At 35.2% G+C, this 16,613-nt stretch overlaps 1 protein-coding gene across 3 annotated transcripts; it reads right to left on the reverse strand.

Moving 5' to 3' along the window:
* Positions 1-2,088: 2,088 nt before the first annotated feature.
* LOC137956414 (membrane-anchored ubiquitin-fold protein 3-like) lies at positions 2,089-16,570 on the reverse strand. Of its 3 annotated transcripts, none has more exons than XM_068803900.1 (5): positions 16,483-16,570; positions 15,927-16,116; positions 15,624-15,832; positions 3,585-3,752; positions 2,089-2,489 (listed from the first exon to the last, which is right to left on the reverse strand). In XM_068803900.1, the coding sequence occupies exons 3-5, from the start codon at positions 15,754-15,756 to the stop codon at positions 2,434-2,436; spliced, it is 357 nt and encodes a 118-aa protein (XP_068660001.1). In that variant the 5' UTR covers positions 15,757-15,832; positions 15,927-16,116; positions 16,483-16,570; the 3' UTR covers positions 2,089-2,433. The 3 variants fall into 3 exon arrangements, with proteins under 3 accessions (XP_068660001.1, XP_068660000.1, XP_068659999.1); XM_068803899.1 differs by having other exon boundaries at positions 16,346-16,570; XM_068803898.1 differs by having other exon boundaries at positions 15,927-16,570.
* Between the last annotated feature and the right edge of the window lie 43 nt (positions 16,571-16,613).

The following is a 16,613-nucleotide window of genomic DNA, read 5'->3' on the forward strand; positions in this document are numbered from 1 at the left end:
TTGTTCTCAAGCGCGCATAGATCTGCTGCAACTTTCAGTCAATAAAGCTAGCGAAATTGGAGAATGAAGTGAGAATGCCTCCTCTTGGAGAAGAATGACTTCTAGTTTTTAGTTATCATTGCTTCTTAATCTGTAATCTTTCCTTTAAAGAAAAGCACAGACCTTCTATATGGAGTAAAAGGCAAGAGCTGTTCCCGCGGGATTTTCCTGTTTAATGTTAATGGCCTGGTTTGAACCCTAGAAACGAAAAGAGAAGAAAAAAGAGTTTTTTTTTGTTTAGATAGATGTTCATTGTGGTTTATGTTGTTTGGATGTACAAGGGAAAGAAAGAAAATTGATAATTTTTAAATTTTTGGTATATATAAGTCTAAAAATTAAAATATCTATAATTATTAAAATATTATAGATAAAATTTTATTTATTCAATAAGATTAATATTATCTATAAAATGTTGATTATAATTTAATAATAAGAATAATAATAATTATTTTCTAAAATAATATTCTTAAATAATATTTGGAGATTTTAATTATAAAATACCTTAATCTAACCTAAAACAGTAATAATTGAACATTACAAGTTGAAAACTTAGTCTACTTGGCATAAATTAGGTTTGAACACAATCTCGATCCCTGATGCTAAAACCCAAACACAAAAAAACTTGAAACGTTAAACCTAACTCCAACTTGTCCCCCATGTTCTTGTAAACTAGCTTAAATTTAACCCATCCTTGGCCTGTCCCTATATACCTGGCGTATTAACACATTCATATGAATAACAAGAAGAGATTTATTCAATAAAATCTATCTTAAATATTTGTAATACTAAGAAAAGAATAACATATTTAATAAGAATAACATCAATACATTCATAGGAATAACATCTGTAATAAAAATAGATCTATTCAATAAACCCATCAATACATTCATAGGAATAAATTCTATAGAAAAAAGAGATCTATTCAATAACATCTATCTTAAAGAAGAGATTTGCAAAAGAATGCATCAACACATTCATAGGAATAACATATGTAATAAAAAGAGATCTATTTAAAAAAACCCTCAACACATTCATAGGAATAACATATGTAAGAAGAAGAGATTTGAAGTCATATGGGTTTCATCTTAACACGTTTGTCAAGTTTTGGAATCTTCATCACTTCATTGTACAAGTCACGTGCTTGAGAGATTTGAATGTTCCCTAATGAAATGGTTGTAAGTCCATCTAGATTTTCCTTGATTGATTTCAGATATTCATTAAAAACCTATTTTTTTTTACACTTCACCTTACTGGGTCCATACAAAGTAGATGTTCTAGGAATTATTGTCTCTTGAGTGTCTTCCACTTCATTAGTACCATCTTCATGGGAAGTAAAGTTATCTCCCAAGTTTGATATGCTTATATAGTTATTGTTTTGCATCTGAATAGGATACTTAAAAAAAAAATAGTATACAAAGGATACTTAAAATATAAATAAAATAAAATATGTATGAACATACCTTTATGTAACTGCTCCACACTTGTGGAGATACTTCAAACATCATGCTTTATTGATTAAAACCAAATCCACTACTATTATTATGATGGACGTCCTTAAGTGTACCAAAATTTTTCTTCAACATCTTAAGTCGGTTTATAATGTGTTGGACAAATATATATTGCAAGCCACAAAAAGATCCAAAATTATTTGGCATAACTCTAAAAGCTATTGAATAAGCAACTCCGGTAAATGCCCTATCAATTTTTTTTACCCTTACTCATTTAATTTATAAGAGTTTGCATAAGACAATGTCTTGGCTCCATATATTTTTCTTTTTATCACATCAATTTTTTAACAATTGGACACCTAATGCCAAACACTTAAAAAAATACATCCAATTCAATTAAAACTTGAAATTATAGAAATTATAAGTCTAACTTAATATATACATCAAACATAAAATATTTTCTAGAAGATATCTCATATATAATTTATTTAACATATATTATATACAAAATTTTAAATATACATTAAAACTCGAACTCAAACTCAATTAAAATTATTGGACTCGAGGTTGATTCCACTTTTAGGTTTAAAGCTAGGCTGGGCTGAAACTTAATTTCAAAGTATTTAAATCAAACCCAATTCGAACATATATAAGTTCGAACTCAGCTTGATTGGATGCCACCCCTACATCGGAACATAATCCAATCAGCAGGAAAGTTAAAAATATCTACAATAGCTGACAGAAGTGATCTGGCGTTTATAACGGAAATATTACAATGAACAGGCACCAATTATAGTAACAAATGCAGTAGAATTACAAAATTTAACAGTCAGCAAACTCGGCATAATCTATGTGAAACAGGGGAACAAACGAGGGGGAAAAAGACGCGCCTCTTCCAATTTTTTGCGGAAAGTAGCATCTCAACAAATTTGTATCTCGCAGTAGCCTACATAATGGTACATGCACATCCGGTCTTCTTTGGCAACTCTTCTAGCTTTTTATCTGCAATTGTAGCAGCAGTAAGATTGTCAGTCTGTCACTAACATTTGGTACACACAGGAGAGAGACATAACATGATCGCGTTCCCAATCTTCCAAAGCTACAGGTGCCATGCAAATTAAATAATAGAGCTATTTCATCTCTATAAGTGCGTGTAATTTGTATAGCGATGGGTGCCTTGGTATTCAGGCCCTCTTCTGAAGGCGAAAGTTTAAGAGAGCAAAATATGTGAACCTAGAAATAATTTTTTTTAGCAAGCTAAAGACTAGTCTTCTTCTCCATTCAGGCGCTTCGTACAAACAAAACAGGGACCTTGATAGACTCTCATAAATTTGGACTAGTCTTTACTAAAAGCCGAAGTATCTTCTATCTTATAAAACATTCTACACTCTAGAGATCTGTTGAGAGCATGCCCTCAGAGTTTCTAATAAAATGTCTACCAGAAAATGACCATGTTGTTCAGAGTAGAAACTTCAAATAAGCTTTCCAATCTCTTAGGAGCATATCTCCATTGCTAGCTCAATTATAAAAGGCACGGGCAATTTCAAGATCATCCCCACCAGCCTCTTTTGCAAAATCACAGCATCCTCCAATGGGTTGGCTAAAGCTTAATTCTGACGGTTTCTGGTTCCAGTAGGGCTGGGAGGCTCTATTAGGAATCATGATGATTTTCATTTACTCTAGTCTGGTACCATAAGCATACATGACTCAACATCAGCTGAAATTCAATCCCTGTACAAGGAATGAGGCTTTATGCACAGGAATTTTCAACTCAGCCAATGCTGTAAGTTGGATATCAAAGGACCCTCCTTGCAGGCTTAGATATGCCTTCAATGAAATATCCGATATTCTCATCAGCTTAGACAGTGGAATGGATGCACAGCCCAAAGCCAATAGCCCTTTCTGATCTATTAGCTGAAGATTATGTACCCAGTTTTACTCACGGAAGACTCTTCCCCTTTATAATAACAATAAGATAAATTCATTGTTTCTTGTATCATGATCATTTTTTATAGAAAAAGTATACACCATTTTCAAAAAAAAAAAAAAAAAAAAAAAAAAAAAGCTTTGCTATTGTAGTGCACAAATTCAATATACCTGTCTTCTTCCTGGGCACAGAAGGTGGTACAACCACATGCATCGTAATAATCCCACCAGGAAGCTCACCAAAAGGTCTGGAGTCCGTAAGTGTCTTATTGTTCTCTAAGATCTTTCCAGCATATATGAGCTTCAAATCATTCGTTGTCTTAGGAGCAATTTTTTTATCTAAGAACCGGAGAGAAATTGTTAGTAGAAAAGCAATAAAAATCCCTTGTTGATTTAATGAGTCATTGAATAATTGCATTGCACAAGCTTTATGTTAGAAAATCTATTGAAGGGTAATATTATCATTTTGCACTTACTATGTAGTCCAACAGCTATACTATCTTCTTCTATGTGTTTAATTTTATCTCTAGTTCAATTTCCATGTAATTTGAACAAGTATGTAGGAAGAGATAAAGGTTTAAGTGTTTTTAAGTGAAAAGGGGCAATACTATAATTTTTGTTGCAGAACTTTATAAAAAGCCTGGGGCTCTCTTTCCAGTGCTTTGAATTCTCCTGTCTTTTCACTCTTTCTCTCTCTCTCTCTCTCTCTCCAAAACCCTAAAGTTCACTCTTTTACATGGTATCAGAGCCGTAGAACTTGATTGGAGCCCTTCATTCTTCTCCAGTTCCTTCCGTTGAAACTAGTGACTTCATAGAAAGGGAATTTTCTGAATCTACCTTGACTGGAGGGTAAAAATCAGAACTTTTGCGTTTTCTCCTGCCATAACCTTAAACTTGATGACTCCTACTACCTGTTGAGCAGTTCTGAAACTATTTACTGCCACATGAGAGTTTACTACGTAAAAAATCACTCTTTTTGCATTGTGCGACCCCAATACTGGGTCCTCTGCTTGCATCATCTTGGGTTCTACTTGCATCAGCCCTAATTTCTTTCTTGGTTTATGCAAATCTAAGTGCATAGGACTAGACTTATGCTCTAAAAGAGAGTTCTTTATTGGAATTTCTTCCCCTTTTCTTGCTGCGCAGACTATTATTGGGCTTAAACTGCCTGCATCATCACTTGATTGGATGACATCAGCCCTTAAAAAACTGAGAAATCTGTGGAATTTCTGAGTACTACTTACAACAGCAAGTGAGTTACATATTAAGGCAGACTGGTACTCCCAATTGGTAAAAACCTTTAAGTTTTCTGAGAAGTGGAGCCCTCAACACCTGCGCACTAGAGTTTTTTTGTGCTAGTTTTGAGACTGTTTAGAGTCCATATTTGCAGCATACATGGTAGATTCTGGTGCGGTTTTTACCCCTTCGAGGGACTTCTACGAACTCAGAAGGGAAGGATACTAATATGATTACTTTCAAGAGACTGAATGGTGAAAACTATCTGAGATGGTCATAAACAATCATATTATACTTGAAGGCGGAGAAGAAGTCAAAATTCATCAACGATAATCCTTCTGTCCCATTCAATGATGATTGGGAAGCCGAGGATAGTCAGGTTATGACCTTGCTAATTAATAGCATGGATTCTGATTTAAGGAATCAAGTTATGAATTATGACACAACTAAGGAGATGCGGAAATCCTTAGAGTCAACTTATGCTAAAAAAAGCAACTTGTCATGAGTTTGTGAACTATATGCCAGCAGGTTTAGCCTCAAGAGAAGTCAAAGGTCTATCATTGCATATAACAATGAGTTGGTTGGTATATTGCATGAGATAAGTGTTTTCCATTCAGCACTGAATTCTCAAGGTTCCTCGGAGCCATCTAACGGCAGAATTGGAAGCACTAGAAATAGAGGAAGAGATAATCAAGGAAGAGGAAGGGCAGAGGTGATACTAGGTAAAACAAAAAATATGCTCACTATAGCCATACAAATCATTTTTCTAACAAATGTTGGGAAAAGTTGGTACACCCACTTAAGCTGATTCCCTCATTCATGAGAGCATTGATATGTCTCTTGAGTCTATTGTGAATGTAGTACCTGGTGCATCTGATGAAATGCAGCAGTTTATTCAACGCATGGCACAACTGAGTGCTGCTTCCTCTTTAGCATCTATGACTCCGTCTTCCATTCCTACAGTCACACTGGCTAATTCAGGTACGTTTGCTCTCTATGTGCATCCATTCTCCACCTGGGTTCTTGACTCAAGAGCTACTACCCACATGTTAGGTATGTCCATTTTGTTTTCTAATTTAAAAGAGTCAACTATTATTAAACAAGAAACATTGGCTAATGGATCCATTTCTTCAATACAAGGAATGAATACATTGGTTCCACCTTTCTGCCACTTTAGTCTATCTTGCTTGTTCTTAAATCCTCTCAATTTGTTGTCAATAAATCAACTTACCAAATCAATGAATTACTTTGTAACTTTTTATCCTTTGCACTGTGTTTTCCAGGATCTTACTAAGAAGATGAGGATTGGTTCCATGCATGAGAGAGGCGGATTATACGATGTGGAGAGCCATTCACCAAATACTTCACAGGCATTGCACTCTGCAGCCTCTCCTCTATAGTGGCATCTACGGTTAGGTCATCCTTCTCTTACAAAGTTGATTAAGCTTTTTTTTGCATTTCTTTCAAGTTTATTTTTTCAGTGTGACTTGTGTCAGTTAGGCAAGTATCACTAAACATCCTATACTCCATTTCAATCATGAAGCAGTTGCTCGTTTAATATTATTCATCCTTGTCCAGTGCCTAGTATTTTTGGTTGTAAGTACTTTCTTTCGTTTATTGATGATTTCAGTCGATGTACTTGGTGTATCTCCTATAGGAGAAATCTGAAGCATTTGATGTGTTCAAACTTTTTTATAATGGAATAAAAAATCGGTTTGATACTTCTATTAATGTACTTCTAGCACTAATAATGGTCTTGAGTTTATGAATCAAAAGTTTGACTTATTCTGTCAAGGTCATGTTATTATAACCAGTCATTGTGTGTTTTTACACCACAACAAAATGGTGTCACTGAACGTAAAATCGTCATTTGTTAGAAGTGGCTCTTATCATGCTTTTCCATATGAATGTACCGAAATCATATTGGAGTTTTGTTGAGCTCACCACTTGTTTCCTCATTAACCGAATACCTTCCTCTATTATCAATGGTAAAATTCCTATACATGTGCTAATACCATTAGTCGACTCATTTTTGTTGTCTCCTTGTGTTTTTAGGTGCGTATGTTTTGCACTCGTATTTGGCAGGACCAATTGTCTCCTCGGGCTATCAAATGTATTTTCTTGGGATACTCACGCTCACAGAAAGGATATAAGTGCTACTAGCCATCTACTAAGAAAACATTTATTTTAGCAGACGTGACATTTTTTTGAGGATACTCCTTTTCTAGTCTTCCATAGATGTGTTTCCACCCATTTCTATTGGTGAAGTTGTTGCCCCCACTCCAATTGAAGAGATCCCAATCCGATTCTTGATGCTATTGCAGAGAAGCTGCTATAGGTATATCACATACGAAAAGAGACAAGATAAAGTCGTTCCCTCTCTCACACTAGACCAGGAACCCTCGTTGTTTAGTGATCCTAAGGTCAGTGATCTTCACCTTCCCATCATTCTTCAGAAAGGTGTTAGAAAAGGTACTCGTTATCCTTTGTCTCACTTTGTGTCGGTTGATTTTCTCTTTGACCAGTACAGACAATTTGCTATTTCCTTGTCCTCCTGTACTATTCCTTCGTCTACACATGCAACACTTTCCTCTCCTTAGTGGAAGACAACTATGGATGTTGAGATGGAGGCACTACTAGATAGGGGCACCTGACAATTGTGTGACCTGCTCGTTGGTACTACAGTTGTGGGCTATATATGAGTATACATTGTGAAGTATAAGCCATACGGATTTATCGGATGGTACAAGGCTCGATTGGTAGCCAAGGATTACACACAGACATATGAGATTGATGTGTTTGAAACCTTTTCTCACGTTGCCCATTTATCTTTGGTTCGATCTTTATGTCTATCATAGTCAACAAGGGGATGACCGTTGTGTTAGCTTGATATTAAACATGTCTTTTTTTATGGCAACTTGGCTAAGGAAGTCTATCTGGAGCAACCTCCTGGGTATATTACTTAGGGGGAGACTGACAACATATGCTGACAAAAAAAAGAACATACGGTCTCCAACAAAGTCCCTGGGCATGATTTGATAAATTTAGTGAAGTAGTCATATTTATTGGATTTGTTAGGAGCCATATAACCACTCACTCTTTATCGGAAGGAGATCATCTGGTATTCTAGTACTACTAGTATATGTAGATGATAACATATTATCTGGTAGTGATATAACATGCATTGAGAAGGTAAAAGTACATTTAATAAAACAATATTAGACTAAAGACTTGGGGATCCCTAAAATACTTTTTGGGTATTGAAATACCTAGAAGCAAAACAGGTCTAGTATTGACTTAGAAGAAATATGTCACAGACATTCTACATGAGTATGGATTGTCGGGTGCTAAGCCTATTGAGATTCCTATGGAGAGGTCGGACATGACCTTCATGATGGATAGAGTGGTGAACTCCGCGACAAGACAATGTATCGTCCATTAGTTAGAAAACTCATATACGTTACTACGCTTCGTCCTAACATATCCTTTCATGCCAGTGTTGTTAATCATTTCATGAAGTGTCCTCACAAGGTTCATCTAGAAGCTACCCAATGGATTTTGATAATTTGAAAGGGGTACCCGAGAAAGTACTATTTTTTAAACTTGACAATCACATGAAGATAGAGACCTTTTCAGATGTTTATCATGCCAGATCTAAGCTTCACAGAAAGTCTACCACAACTTTCTAGGAGGTAATCTGATGAACTGGAAGAGCAATAAACAAAATGTTGTAGCTCGTTCCAGTGTTAAAGCTAAGTATAGAGTCATTGCTCATACAATCAATGATTATGTGGGTAAGATCTGTGATCAAAGAATTGAAACCATACCAAGAGGGACCTATGACTGAAAACTGTGACAATCATGTTGTTATATTCATTGCAGGGAACCCAATATTCCAAGAAAGGACTAAACATATTGAAGTAAATTGTCACTTTATTCGAGATACTGTATTGAAAAACGAGGTTGGAACAGCCTGTGCTATCTGGTGATCAAATTGGAGATATGTTTACTAAAGCAAAAGGCAGACGTGAATTTAGGGTATTCTACAACAATTTGAGTTTAATGGGTATATGCTCCAGTTTGAAGGGAAGTGTTAAATTGGGTCCAAGGCCCTATCCCAAAATGACTAGTCACTTAGGAAACATCTTCTGCCAACTAACAAACTCAAGATCTTTAATCTCATTAATTCATGTGGGACTATTCCTTAACACTCCCCCTCACATGTAGGCACGTGGACAATTTGGGTGGAGGCCTTCACGTGTAGGCACGTGGATAATTTGGTTGGAGGCCCACTTGCTCTGATACCATGTGAAGTTAGGTCCAAGGCCAATTCATTAGCGGAAATGATTCGACAACGAATCAATCTCGTGGAAGTAAAGGGTCATCTTCACATCGTCGTAGAAAGATAAGCGAATTGCCCACTGATGACAATAAACAATTAATTGATGCAGTTAGCCAAATCGCTGAAGCAATGAAATGTGTTATGAAGTATAAGGAAAGCGATGTCGAAGAACCTTGGATCAATGCCCTCATGGAAATTCCAGACTTGTAAAATGCACTGAAGTACGACGCTCCTAGATGGTTGGATACGCCAAGTAAGAAGGCCTTGTTTGTAAAAATGATAGTGGCAGAGCGGGTCGGGTGGCTTAATTATTGTGCAAACAACTAATTGTAATGCGTTTTAAGTACAATATCTTTTTTGAGAAGATTGTTATGTATTAAAGACGATGTTTGAATTATAACGTTGCTAGACTTATCAGTATGGTTAAGGTTTCTATTTTATATGCTTGTTGTCTTAATATATTATGTGGATAATATGGTGGATGAGTATGGATGTGAATATGATTGTTGAGTTTGGATGAATAGGTTATGATTGAAGATTAGCCATTATTTTTGTTTATGACTTTTTAGAAGATTAAATTTGCAGATTCTCATGGATATTATGACAGAAGAAGAGATGGATGTAATTATGGTTGGATTGACATGTATTATTGTTGTCATAGCAAGATACTATCTATGCCATGGCAATAGAGGTGTACGTTCTTGTGGGATGAATGGTCCGTTGTATTTGCAAAAGGCCTTAGACAAATCTCTTGTTAAATTTTGAAAAATTTACAGGATGAATCAAATTGTATTTCACAAATTGGCAAAAATACTTAATAACAAAGGGTTTTTATCAGTGATAAAGACCGTCTCAATGGAAGAACAACTTGCCTATTTCCTCCTAACTGTTGGTCAACGACAAGCTTATAGTGTCATAGCAGAGATGTTTGATAGATCGAACTGGTCCATAAGTAAATATTTCAACAAGGTGTTGGATGTTATCCTCAAAACTTCACTTTGATTACATCAAACAGCCTTCAGAACGCACATACGAGAGTATTTTAAACAATTCAATGTTTTATCTATACTTCAAGGTAACATCACTTGCCCTCTATTTAGATTACTATACAAATTTAGTCAATATTAATTGAAATTATATAATTAGGACTGTATTGGGGCTATTGATGGAACGCATATCAAAGCGAATATCCCGCTTGAAGAACAACCAAGGTTCTAGAACAGAAAGGGCTATCTCTCACAAAATGTGATGGTAGCATGTACATTCGACATGCAATTCACTTATGTACTAGCTGGATGGGAGGGATCATCAGCTGATTCTCGTATACAAAAGGACGCATTGACTCGCTGAAATAGACTATTTGTACCTGAAGGTAAATAATATATTTTTATGCAGTAATCTTTTATCTATTTTATCTTTATTTATTTAATGTAAAAAATATTTTGTATTGTAGGTAAATATTATCTAGTCGATGCTGGTTATGCAAATCTACCAAGATTTTTGGCTCAATATCGAGGAACTCGTTATCTTTTGCAAGAATTTGGAGATAATATTCCTAGGAATAAAAAAGAATTATTCAATCGAAGACACTCGTCTTTGCGGAATACTATTGAGAGAACTTTTGGTGCTTTAAAAGCTCGATTTCAAATGTTGAAAGGCATTTCTCCATTTTCTTTTAAGATGCAGACAAAAATTGTCATTGCTTGTTGCATATTGCACAATTATATATGTAGAGAGGATTACAATGATATGTTTGATTTGGAAGATGATGATTCGGATGACGAGTTCGGTGGAGGAGGTGATGGGGTCCAATTACGTGTAATGGACGATACAGATAGCGATAATAGCGATGGTCTTGTGGAAGAGGATACCCAAGTAACAAGCTTTCGGAGGCAGCGTGCATTAGAATCCACAAGAGCCGCACAATTTCGAGATGACATAGCGACTTGCATGTAGAATGATAATTGATGATTGTATCTTTTATTGTTTTTGAACATGTGTTGTTCTTATGTACTAAACTTGTAATTTGATGATTTTAATACTAATCACGAACTGGCTATTACAATAAAACTTTATTACATTAGTAATAAAGTTGTATATTTATTTATATATTATATTTATTAAATTTTATTACTATATTAAACTAGATATTTAAGTCTGGTAAATAAAATATAGTTACAATATGCATTTGATCAATTGATTAATTTCAATTTTGTGGAAATATATTATTAATTAATACTACGCCATATTACGTTTTTAATAAAATAATTCTTTATTTACTCATTATATTTATTTTTTATTTATTGTATTAAATTAGTGATTTAATAGTGGTAATATTACGTACAAATATATAGTGTATTAAAGTTATGATTAGATTAATTTTTCCTCTTAAATCATTCATTTTTAGGCTATAGTATATCATATGTTATTAATAAATTAATAGCTAAACATATTACTTTCGTTTTTGTTATTTATAACGTTATTTATTCATTACTTGTAATTAATCATGTGCATATTTCATTGACTCACGTAATTACCATATTAATGCACAATAACATATCTAATTCAATTAATAAATATATTAATATATTTTAATTATACATTAAATACGTTATTCGTGTAGTAATAATGATTGTTTTACCTAATTTGGGGTTCGAGGATTATGTTGTAATTATAAGTGTACTGTACAGGTTTAGGGATTCTCTTGTTTTTTATGTTTTTCTAATGAGTGGGCACTATTCACTGGAAACTATTTTTCTGTACATAAAGGCGTCAACACTAACACCAAGTGCGAAGATGATCTTCATGTTGGACATGAACTTGAACTTCAAAAATCCATTTGGGGGACTAACCCCCCCTAAAGCAAAAGGCGGATGTGAATTTAGGATATTCTACAACAATTTGAGCTTAATGGGTATATGCTCCAGTTTGAAGGGAAGTGTTAAATTGGGTCCAAGGTCCTATCCCAAAATGACTAGTCACTTAGGAAACATCTTCTGCCAACTAACAAACTCAAGATCTTTGATCTCATTAATTCATGTTGGACTATTCTTTAACACTCCTCCTCACATGTAGGCACGTGGATAATTTGGGTGGAGGCCTTCATGTGTAGGCACGTAGATAATTTGGTTGGAGGCCCACTTGCTCTGATACCATGTGAAGTTAGGTCCAAGGCCCTATCCCAAAATGACTAGTCACTTAGGAAACCTCTTCTGCCAACTAATAAACTCAAGATCTTTGATCTCACTAATCCATGTGGGACTATTCCTTAACAGGAAGTATTAGAAAACCTATCAAGGGCAATATCATCATTTTGCACTTACTATAAAGTCCACTAGCTACACTATCTTGTTCTATGTGTTTAATTTTATTTCTAGTTCAATTTTCATGTAATTAGAATAAGTTCGTAGGAATATGTAATGGTTTAACTGTTTTTTAAGTGAGAAGGGGCATTTCTATAACTTTTGTTTCAGAACTTCATAAAAAGCCTAGGGATCGAGCTCGGTCCCCAACCAGAGCTTTTCCAGTGCTCTGAATTCTCCCATCATTTCTCTCTTTCTCTCACTTTCCGAAACCCTAAAGTTCAATCTTTTACACTTTATGAGGCAGGGACATGATACATGAAACTGATATCAGGCCAAGAGAGAAATCACAAATTAGAAAAGTTATATTTCTATGACATCAGATGAACTTCTAGTACTGAGAATTGTATTTCATGACAATAGTATATAAAATAGTTTCATTCATTTCAATGTGAGAATAAAAAAATTGCATCAGCTTAAAAAAACATTATATGTTTCAAGAAAGTTTAATGGGAAATGAAACATTTTTTTCTTTTTTCTTCTTTTTTGAATAGTGATTTCATTTCAAGATTAAAACAACAATACAATTTCATTAAAAAGATTAGGACAACAACAGGGAAGAGCCAAAACGAGCGAAAACAGTTTTAAAACTACTAAATTATGAGAAGGACATAGTGTTTCCATAAAAAAGAGAAAAAGACTATCATGGTAAAATTAAACGAGAAAATATATTGTGTCAGGTCCGAGTATATGTATCTGCAACCTACTTTAGTGTTCTTAAAGTTTTGTTTTTCAATTCAGTATCATGTAATTGGTGGGATAATAGGAGTCAAAGTGAGTTTTCTAGCATCAAAGTTGTTATTGAGCTCTTGCACTTTAAAAAAACGTTTTCATTGAGCTCTTTTGTGCTGTTCTTATGTCTCATATACCATTTCCTTAGTCACACAGGTTATCCAAAAGGGCCACCAGTTCACATAAACTAAAAGGACCCTCAATGGTTGTTGAATGCCATACAGAACAATACAGACATAAGAGCGTATTCATTTTTCCAACGTATCAAAAAACTAAATCAAGACAGCCATATCTTCAAATTTCATGTACACGATGCTTCTCAACTTTATGGACTGAGGAAAAGTTTCTAATAAGCATCATGGTCAGCAAATGGACAAATGGTAAGGTCTTCAGACCAGCCATGCCAGATGAAAACTTGCTGCCTATGGTCTTGACTCCAATATGATAACTTAATCCACAAACCATCCAACAACGCTACCACATGGCCCTATCAGGGAGATATTGTTTGACCTACATCACAAAATTATTCATGTTGCTGTCTTTGTTTCTAATTCTCACAGGTGTCAATGGTGTCTTTATAAGAGAAGAACTGGTGGTGATGATTTATCTATGCTGGGGAGAGATTGGGGAGTGGGGTGGTTATTCAATATCCAAGAAAAAAGGTGTATCTTTGCTCAGATTTTGCTTTCCTGCCACTTTCTTTCTCAGTGATCAATACCGGAGATGCTATGGCATGCAGCCAGTGAATGTCCGGTAGAATTTAAAGACAATAGGGTTAACCCACTGATCACGACTTACCTAGTACAAGTGCTCTAAATCTCAGCATTTCACTTGAAGAGCATCTGAAGCACCTGGAAGTATTCTGTAAAGGAGTAGAAGCACGAAGTATAAGTTTTTTAGAAGATTCAAGATACATTTTACATCAGCTCCTTATTTTGATGAACAAGTAAAAAAACAAGAACTCTTCCAAATGTGACTCTAGGAAGAATGAAATACTGAGATCAACCATCCACCTTCCCCTGATGACCTAAAAGTGCACACAGTTTTTATTTTTTAAATGGTAAGTGCACAGAAACTTGATCAAGACAAAGGAGCCACTAAGATCAAAGGCATTTGGCATGAAAGTGTTACCATTCTGAGGAGCATTCAAAATGAAGAATGGACATTATACACCACAGTGGTAACTGAAGTTGGTGAACATGTTGATCCTTTGGAAGGAAAAAGAAGTGTACTGAATGCCTGAGCAATGAGAAATCTCGACTGGGTTACCATCAGAGTCAATGAACAAGATGACCCCTATGCCAATGACATAAATGCACTGATACTGAATCATTAGTGCTAATCATTAAGGATCTGATCCATGCCAAGACTAGTGAAGAGTCTAACTCAAACAGTATCAATAATGTCTTTATTGGAGTGGTTGGTGGATAAATGACTATGTAGCATCCTTTACCTAAGTTCTCAGTTCCTTGCAGTCGAACTCTTTAAAAAAGTATAGCCCATGATGGATCATCATCAGATAAGATATATTATAATCCACCTAAAGTGATGATATAAACTACTTTAAAAGGTAATCATAATATTAAAACAACACGAAATTCTAAGAAAATAAACCAGTGAAATAAAGGGGAGTGATTGTTGTGATTCCACACTTTCAACCATATAACTCCATTCCCTAATGAAATGTCACTTCTTTCCTTTTTGCCACTGGATCAGCTAGATGAACAAAAATTAGAAATAGCTTAATGATCAAATGAGTACAACTCTTGATACAACCTTCAAACTAGTCAGTTGAAGTAGAAAAGGCAGAGACTCCACCAACTGAAGAACTTTCAATTCCATCACGAGAACATCTATCTATCTATTTATCTATCCCTATCTATATATATATATATTCGGGTGACCTACAAAAATCTAATTACATCAACAAAATGGTGATTTTTAGTAGGTTGAAGCATGTTGATGTTTCAGTTTGAATGGATAAAGAGTCAGCAAGAGGAGGACCATCATTACTCATTTGTCTAAATCAATTTGGGAATATTCAGCCACTAGATAGGGCTTAATGGAAAAATTAGTTTAGCAAAATTAAAGAATAAGGGTGAAAATTTGCACCTTCTTATTGGACCAATAGATTCTCAGAGAGCTCAAAATAGCACTGACAACGACCTACCAGCTCAAAACTCTCAGTGGCACTTGAATCCATGTGCCATAATGTACAAGATCAGTCTCTTGGTTAGCAGTAAAATTCAGGCTTCCCCCTTCTTTTGGTTTCTAAAAATATTTCTAGATCTAAAATTGATTAGTTCTTCAGTTAAATCAACGTAAGGTGCAAAAGTGACAAAAATAGCCAGAAATGGAGACAAAGGGAACAATATGATCCAGTGATATGTGATTCTTCACAAGAGGAATGTCACATTAGTTGCAAAACATGATCGCCAACTGATAGGTAATGTCAAACAACCAACATGACCCATCAAAGCAAGCAAATTCTATTTCATCCCTAAACAGCCAAATGAAAAGATATATATAGACACTAACCCGGAGGCCATTCTGCAATTATCTTGTCTTTGAGACTCCCGATGGTAATTGATGGAGCATATTTACTTGGGCCAATATCTGATCCATCGTATAATCTAAATTTAACTTCAACATTTTCATCTCTATCTGCCATACTTGGATCGCACGATTCTAAATCTGATACAATTGTAGGTTATTGCTCTCGATCAAAGACCCTGGTCCTCTGCCACCTATAAACACACAAACAACCAAGAACAGCACAGATTTCAAATTGCCTGCACAAAGAAAAGTAAACAGTCGACAAAGAGAACTAAACATTTATACCTTCGCAGACATATGATAGAGCATCAGCACATCAAACAATCAATGCTATTCATTCGTCCGGATGTGGGCAGAGAGACCCGGTTACAATTTCACGCGCCAAAACATCCAGGACCTTAAACTAATAATCCCCGACGAAAACTACAGCAAGGGGCACTTCGCAGAAGAAGATAGCTTCTCTCAGCAGCGGCAGCTATTGATTACGTGCAAGAAACATCCAAAATGAGAAATCCGGATTAACGCCATAAAGGCAAACTGGAAATGACAGTGGTATCTCAGCATCCTATCCATTTCGGAAGGCCAACAAACGAACAGGACAGAAGTTGTAAAAGATTCTTCCTAATCTCTAAGAACCAATCAAATTAGCTGATGACATTTAACAAATTCAAACGGAGGAAAAAAACTCAATATCAACGACTCACGCAGTAAAAAAGTGACGAAGAAGATTCAAGTCATCCTCAGACTCAAAAAGCTAAAAGCAACAGAGCATAGAATCAAGATAGCATGCGGCAAAACCATACGAAACTCCGATAATTGAGAAGCAAACTAGTTTATCTACCCGACTGAGACGTGTCTACTTCAGGATTTTATCATTCAAAGTCTGTTTTAGGGTTTTCTAAAATGTCGGTGCCTAAATGTCGTTTTTTCCTTCTCTTTTCTCTTTTCCACGCGAACCCCAGCCACCTTAGT

This window comes from Aristolochia californica, unplaced genomic scaffold (genome assembly GCF_029961685.1).
Source record: "Aristolochia californica isolate CCGP_79_NKW_82.1479 unplaced genomic scaffold, dmAriCali1.0.hap1 SCAF_2, whole genome shotgun sequence".
NCBI classification, from domain to species: Eukaryota; Viridiplantae; Streptophyta; class Magnoliopsida; order Piperales; family Aristolochiaceae; genus Aristolochia; species Aristolochia californica.

Bases quoted from the DNA above. Each gene is read 5' to 3' on its own strand.
- LOC137956414 (XM_068803900.1), bottom strand. From the start codon at position 15,756: ATGGCAGATAGAGATGAAAATGTTGAAGTTAAATTTAGATTATACGAT. The intron at 3,753-15,623 runs GTTAGTGTCTAT...TCCGGTTCTTAG, and splicing joins AATTGCAGAATGGCCTCCGG to ATAAAAAAATTGCTCCTAAG. The intron at 2,490-3,584 runs GTATATTGAATT...CTACAATTGCAG, and splicing joins TGTGCCCAGGAAGAAGACAG to ATAAAAAGCTAGAAGAGTTG.